This window comes from Alosa sapidissima, chromosome 3 (genome assembly GCF_018492685.1).
Source record: "Alosa sapidissima isolate fAloSap1 chromosome 3, fAloSap1.pri, whole genome shotgun sequence".
Taxonomy (NCBI): Eukaryota; Metazoa; Chordata; class Actinopteri; order Clupeiformes; family Clupeidae; genus Alosa; species Alosa sapidissima.
The window spans coordinates 35,225,274-35,232,773 of record NC_055959.1 but is presented as its reverse complement, the minus strand read 5'-3'; the positions used below and the strand labels follow the sequence as shown (position 1 = coordinate 35,232,773).

The window sequence follows — 7,500 nt, the reverse complement described above, 5'->3', positions numbered from 1 at the left end:
TGAAGTGAGCTCAGGGCTGTTGTGTTTTCTTATGGTGATTGTTGATTGCTGAACTGAATGACAAACCAACCACACGACACACACACACACACACACACACACACACACACACACACACACACACACCAACCGCCGTCTCCAGAGAAAACCACTTACAGCTTCTGTGGCCTACTATTGTGTCACTCACGCCCAGGGCTGGTACATCTCTCTCTGTCTGTGATTAATCAGCTTAATTTGTGTGCCGTTGATCAGTCCTCTGAGCCTAGACACAAAGTGTGTGTGTGTGTATGTAATATGCCCTTTTAGGCCTACAGTTTCCTGACCTGTGGTGGGGTGTAGGGCCAATCTCAATTCTCTGTTTTACCCCTTCCCCTATCCCTTCATCTTACCCCTAGCCCTTGTCCCTCGAAACTGAATGGCAAGACATAGGGGTGAAGAATATTCCCCTTGGAAATGAGATACCACTAGCCAACCATAAGGGAGAGGTGGGATGATTGAAACACTTGAATTAACGTAATATACAGAGATCGTACCACACTGAAAGCTAATATTTTGTCACTAGCAACCTGTCTTCTATCAAATAGGCTATCATTGTATTTTCAGCTCGGAATAAAACCGTTCAGCAATTATTTCAACAGCAGAACGTGCCTATGTTCGTTCGTAGCCTACATCCTGGTCCGGGTGAATGAAACAGTGATGGAGGACAAAATAAACATGCAGTTTGCTATGTAAACATCCCACAACTCCTTCGATATTTTACAATAATATCCAAATGGTCGTTACTTGACATCAGAAGCAATGGCCTATGCGAGGAGTCGGCAGCAGTAGGCCTATGCAGCAAATATCAGACGGGCGGTAAAAAAGTTCAGTGAATTTAGCTGCTGTTGGACTTTACATTTCTGACATGGGATGCTGCCAATTCGCGGGGTATGCTATATCAAACATGGAAATATGTAAAATGCGAGACATTCACGCTATTAATGATGTGCTGTTAACATTCACAAAACAGCGATTTTTGAAAACTTCCTCATGAAGAACAGGACCTTCAATATATGGTCTCAAGATTGAATGCAACATAAAACAATCACCATTTTAATTTTATAATCCTTATTAATGCCAACATTTCATGTCGATGAATCTCTCGGTGTGCTTGTTTTTCGGGTGTGAGCGGTGTATGTTGGGTATTTCTCTTACCTCTCGGTTTCAAGTAAGCTCCCGATCTTGCTTGGTTTTAAGGGGTATCTACCCCTTGCCCTTATCCCTAGCCCTTAATCGAAATGAGAATTGAGATAGCCCTTCGTCTCACGTGCACGCGCAAAACTAAGGCGAAGGGGTAAAATGGAGAATTGAGATTGGTCCTTAGTGTTGTATTAAAGGAATGCTGTGGACAAAAGCTTAGAGAAGCTTCTTAGCGGAGATAGGTGTGTGTGTGTGTGTGTGTGTGTGTGTGTGTGTGAGACACTAGAGAAGCTGAGGGTGTGCTTAACAAGTCTCTAATCATGGAAAGGCTTCTAGTCGGCCCAGAAGGCGCTTGGATAATGTAGGTGCGAGATGGTATGAGGGTCATCATGACTCATGAGCTGCTGCTCACATAGCAATTTACATCACACACACACACACACATGCACACGCGCTCGCGCTCAAAACTCAACAGAAATCATCCTGCTTTAAATGAATGGATGACAGAGTAGTTCACTGAACAACACACCTCTTCTCAAACACAACACCGCATCCACACGCGCACACACACACACACACACATCTCCCTCCTTCAAAGAGTATTGATAGCCACAGGAAGAGTAGGCCATTTCCACAACACATTTTCCAACAGAGCATGCAGGACAGCAGGCGTGTGTAATGCTGCATATTTACACTGCTCCAGTCATATGGGGAGTTTCAATCAGGACAAGCATTTTGTCTCAAAAAAGGCAAAAATTAAATCTCTTCATAAATGTTATTATTTATGTTTTTACTTGATGTGCATCTGTGAGTGCCTACATGTTGTTAGTTCTAGACATTAGAAAATGCATCCCTTTAGATATTACGCTACTGTGGGTATCGTATGTGCTAGCCCAGCCCTTTAGATATTACGCTACTGTGGGTATTGTATGTGCTAGCCCAGCCCTTTAGATATTACGCTACTGTGGGTATTTTATAGCCCAGCCCTTTAGATATTACGCTACAACTTATCAGACAAGTATGTGCTAGCCCAGCCCTTTAGGTATTACGCTACTGTGGGTATTGTATGTGCTAGCCCAGTCCTTTAGATATTACGCTACTGTGGGTATTTTATAGCCCAGCCCTTTAGATATTACGCTACAACTTATCAGAAACAGTGTGTGTTATCGTGCCATTGTATGTGCTAGCCCAGCCCTTTAGATATTACGCTACAACTTATCAGAAACAGTGTGTGTGTGTGTGTGTGGGTGAGTGACTCCTCATTTACTTTGGGTGTGATTACTTTCTTCCTAGCTTACTGTGTGAGTTCCGTGCATCACAGCAAACAATGACACAACAACAACAACAACAACAACAAGACGCAGTTGAGTTGAATATGTGGTGGGGTGCTGTAATGGGGAGCCCTGCTGGGTCACCAAATGCTGCACAACAAAGCACATCCAGCCTGTGAAGCGCTCTGTTCCCCACACACACACACGCACACACACACACACAACAAAGCACATCCGGCCTGTGAAGCACTCTGTTACACACACACACACACACACACACACACACACACACAACAAAGCACATCCGGCCTGTGAAGCGCTCTGTTCCACACACACACACACACACGCACACACAACAAAGCACATCCGGCCTGTGAAGCGCTCTGTTCCACACACACACACACACACAACAAAGCACATCCGGCCTGTGAAGCGCTCTGTTCCACACACACACACACACACACACAACAAAGCACATCCGGCCTGTGAAGCGCTCTGTTCCACACACACACACACACACACACACACAACAAAGCACATCCGGCCTGTGAAGCGCTCTGTTCCCCACACACACACACACACACACACACACACACACACACACACACACACACACACAACAAAGCACATCCGGCCTGTGAAGCGCTCTGTTCCACACACACACACACATACATACACACACACACACACACACCCCCACACACACAACAAAGCAAAGCACATCCGGCCTGTGAAGCGCTCTGTTCCACACACACACACACACACACATATACACACACACACACATACACACACACACACACCCCCACACACACAACAAAGCAAAGCACATCCGGCCTGTGAAGCGCTCTGTTCCACACACACACACATATACACACACACACACATACACACACACACACACACACACACACAACAAAGCAAAGCACATCCGGCCTGTGAAGCGCTCTGTTCCACACACACACACACACACACACACACACACACACAACAAAGCAAAGCACATCCGGCCTGTGAAACGCTCTGTTCCACACACACAACAAAGCACATCAGGCCTGTGAAGCGCTCTGTTCCACACACACACACACACACACAACAAAGCACATCAGGCCTGTGAAGCGCTCTGTTCCACACACACAACAAATATACATCAATACAACATTACCAGCCAAACAGGCTATAATGCCAATAAGCTATACCCTATGCCAGTTAAGCCTTGTTGATGACTTATGCAGGTCAGCACAACAGCCATGTGCCAGGCTTATATCTATGCCATTCCTCATGATGGCATGTGCCAGGCTTATATCTATGTAATTCCTCATGATGTGCCAGGCTTATTTCTATGCCATTCCTCATGATGGCATGTGCCAGGCCTATATCTGCCATTCCTCATGATGGCATTTGCCAGGCTTATATCTATGCCATTCCTCATGATGGCATTTGCCAGGCTTATATCTGCCATTCCTCATGATGGCATTTGCCAGGCTTATATCTATGCCATTCCTCATGATGGCACATCACAGATGGTGCTTAATGCAGCAACCACGACATTAGGCCTATGTACCATACTAAAGGAGATTAACCCAGCGAGTTAAAGATATTTGATGCTCTTTAGACCACGTGAAGCGTAATGCAGACGTGGTATAGACCCTTTCAACAATAAAAACAAAAACAATGCTTGAACGTTCTATTTGGGCCCCAATCTACTTCCTCTGCATTAAGATAACATATGGAATGTTAAAACGGAAGCCTTGTGGGGCCAACTATGATGCTGATAATGGAACTCTCTTGAAAGGGTCCACTATGATGCTGATAATGGAACTCTCTTGAAAGGGTCCACTATGATGCTGTAATGGAACTCTCTTGAAAGGGTCCATTGCAGAATAAAAGGCTAATCAGGTCTTATCCCAGGGCTTTAAACCATAATGCACAGAGAGTTACCGCTGGGCTGATCGTTTGGCTCCTCGTTAGTTTGTGTGTTTGGCTGTGTTGGGGTTTCCTTGTTAGTTTGTGTGTTTGGCTGTGTTGGGGTTTCCTCGTTAGTTTGTGTGTTTGGCTGTGTTGGCTGCGCTGGCTCATAGAGAAATGCTGACTGTAATTCATGTTGAGAGAGAGAGAATTATTAAGACACAGGTATGGGCAGCTGAGTGAGCTTTGCAGTGGGTGGACATGAGAGATTGTGTGGGCGAACCAGAACCAAGGAGAGAGTCATTAGGATTGTGTGGGAATGGTATACAATGAGTAAAAGAGTGTGTGTGTGGGGGGGGGGGGGGGGGGGAGAGTGTGAAATAGAGGTGAAAAGAGGACTAGTTTCTCACACACACACACACCATGAAAGGGAGTGCAGAGCACCTGATGCAGAAGGAGGGCATCAGAGTGACTAATCCTGAAACACATGATGAAGGAATGAGAGAGGAGGAGAAAGAGAGGGATGAGAGAGGAGGAGAAAGAGAGGGATGAGAGAGGAGGAGAAAGAGAGGGATGAGAGAGATGAGCAAGAGGAGGAGGAGAAAGAGGGATGAGAGAGGAGGAGAAAGAGAGGGATGAGAGAGATGAGCAAGAGGAGGAGGAGAAAGAGGGATGAGAGAGGAGGAGAAAGAGAGAGATGAGCAAAAGGAGGAGGAGAAAGAGGGATAAGAAAGATCAGAGAGGAGGAGGAGGAGAAAGAAAGGGATGAGTGAGAGAGTGGGGTTATAGAGGAAGTGATTTCATCAGAGTGAGGCTGTCTGAGGTTGTATGGCTGCTGTTTCCGTGTGTGTTGTGTGTACACAGATATACCATACGTGACATGACAGCCACACGTACACACACACACTAATGGTGTGTGAGCACATTGGAAATGTCCCAGCTAATCATTCTGTAATTACTCTGCTGTCATTCATTAAAACACACTCACTCAAACACCCACCCACTGTATTTCTCTCTCTCTCTTTCTTTCTTTCTCTCTCTCTCTCTCTCTCTCTCTCTCTCTCTCTCTCTCTCTCTCTCTCTCTCTCTCTCTCTCTCTCTCTCTCTCTCTCTCTCTCTCTCTCTCTCTCTCTCTCTCTCTCTGCGCTCTGTGGTTCTGCTTATATAAAACACTGCTCTGCTCTGTTGGCTTAGTTCAGTGTTCCAGATCTCAAGGTTCCGTGAGGTCAACCCCCATTATAGCGCTAGTCGAGGTCCAAGTGTGGCAAAGCGTAAGCTGAGCTCCTGTCCAGGTCCACTGAACATCACTTAATTTGTTTCTAATCAGTTTTATAAGTTCATGGAACCTTATCTGTCGTGGTACTTTTCGTTTGTAACATTAGTTCCAGTTAGAGGCAAATTGTTTTAGTGAATTGAATCGATTGCAAACCCACACCCTTCAACATCGTGCAGCGACAGAACGGCTAATGTAATAGGCTAGCTGTAGCTAGCTTCTGACCACTCCGAGGCCTTGAGACAGACGGTGGCGTTTAACTGTGTGGAGCGCTGCAGCACAGAGTGTTTGTGCTGGCAGAAAGGCCCGCCCAGACCTCTCAGCACTGAGTCATGTCTTCAGAGGAAGGCTTGGACGCCTTGCTGTGTCTCAGACCTCCCAGCACTGAGTCATGTCTTCAGAGGAAGGCTTGGACGCCTTGCTGTGTCTCAGACCTCCCAGCACTGAGTCATGTCTTCAGAGGAAGGCTTGGACGCCTTGTTGTGTCTCAGCCTCTTCATTTTCCTCCTGCGCTGGTCCAGGTCGTGTTCTTCAGACGTACTGGACCGCGGTGTGTCGCTGAGCTGCGCTGACCGCAGCAGCGGTGGAGGGAATTAGAGGATGTGTGTGCGTGCTGTTGACCCAGGGCAGGCTAATGAGAGGAGTGTCCACCTGATGCTGTGTGTTTATGCAGACGGGACCTGTGCTCTCAGACAGTGTTTTGACTCATTTAGGGCAAGAGAGTAATTAGTAAGGTGTCTGTGTGTGTATATCTGAGCACATCTCTGAGCACATGTAGATTCACATCTGTAGCCAGTGTGTGTGTAATTTCATAAAGATGTCAAGTGCAATCCATAGCTTACTAAGATTAATTCCCTCATTTCCTCTCATGAGCTTTAAGTCAGTGATCTCTTTAGTTATGTTCCCCTCCTGACCAGTGCTGTGGCTCCCTCTCTCCTCTCCCCAGGTCTGAGTCACACTAGCGCCCCCTCCTGGCTGCCCGACGACTCCTCCGACCGCCACATGAACTGGTACAAGAACGCGTCGGAGAGCGACCGGCGCCCGCACGCCCAGACCACCACGCTCCGCTCCGAGACGCTGGGCTCGCGGCAGGACGCCTGGGACCTGCTGGTGGGCCTCCAGTCCTCGTCCATCTCCACGCCTGCCCCACCAGAGGCCCCCGCCCCACGGGAGCCCTTCTCCTGGGCGCTGGCCAGCCGGGCCACCACCAGCACCACCACCAGCACCAACACCAGCACCAACACCAGCGGCAGCGGCGTGCCCGCTGAGCGCGACCGCAGACCGGACGCTCGGCAGGAGCTGTGGGAACGCAGACCGGACGCTCGGCAGGAGCCGTGGGACCGCAGACCGGACGCTCGGCAGGAGCCGCTGGAGCCCACAGAGACGTTGGAGCAGGAGGACCACTCGCAGTCGTACTCGGCGCTGCAGCGCAGCAGCAACAACTGCCGGACGTACCGGCGGCCCAACAAGGGCAAGCCCTCGGGCACGGACGCTCTGGAGGCCGCTGGCAGGGCGGTCGTCGTCACGGGGACTGCGGGGTCAGAGGTCACTCAGGCGCTGCACGCAGGCCGCGGGGGGCAGACGGGGCGGACGCGGGACTTCACCGTGCTGCACCCCTCCTCTCTGTCGGCCTGTAACGTCACCATCCAGGACCAGATCGACCGCAGCGTCGACCTCACCTCAGACCTGGGCTCTGGAGGAGGCGCCGTGGCAACAGGGGTCACTACGGTGGTGGATCCCGGCGAGGCCGGACGCCTCAGGAAGAAGGGAGAGATTCCAACCACCAAACCTGCAAGGTATGGACGGAGTGGGTGTACATGTGTGGGTAGTGCATGTGTGGGTAGTGCATGTGTGGGTAGTGCATGTGTG

General features: G+C 49.1%; 1 protein-coding gene across 2 annotated transcripts in view; it reads left to right on the top strand.

Moving 5' to 3' along the window:
* Positions 1 to 7,500, top strand: part of waplb (WAPL cohesin release factor b) — a 44,616-nt gene that overhangs the window by 5,078 nt on the left and 32,038 nt on the right. For both annotated transcript variants that reach the window (XM_042086000.1, XM_042085999.1), the window contains exon 3: positions 6,578 to 7,427. In XM_042086000.1, the coding sequence (XP_041941934.1) occupies positions 6,578 to 7,427 (850 nt within the window). The remainder of the gene's footprint in view (positions 1 to 6,577; positions 7,428 to 7,500) is intronic.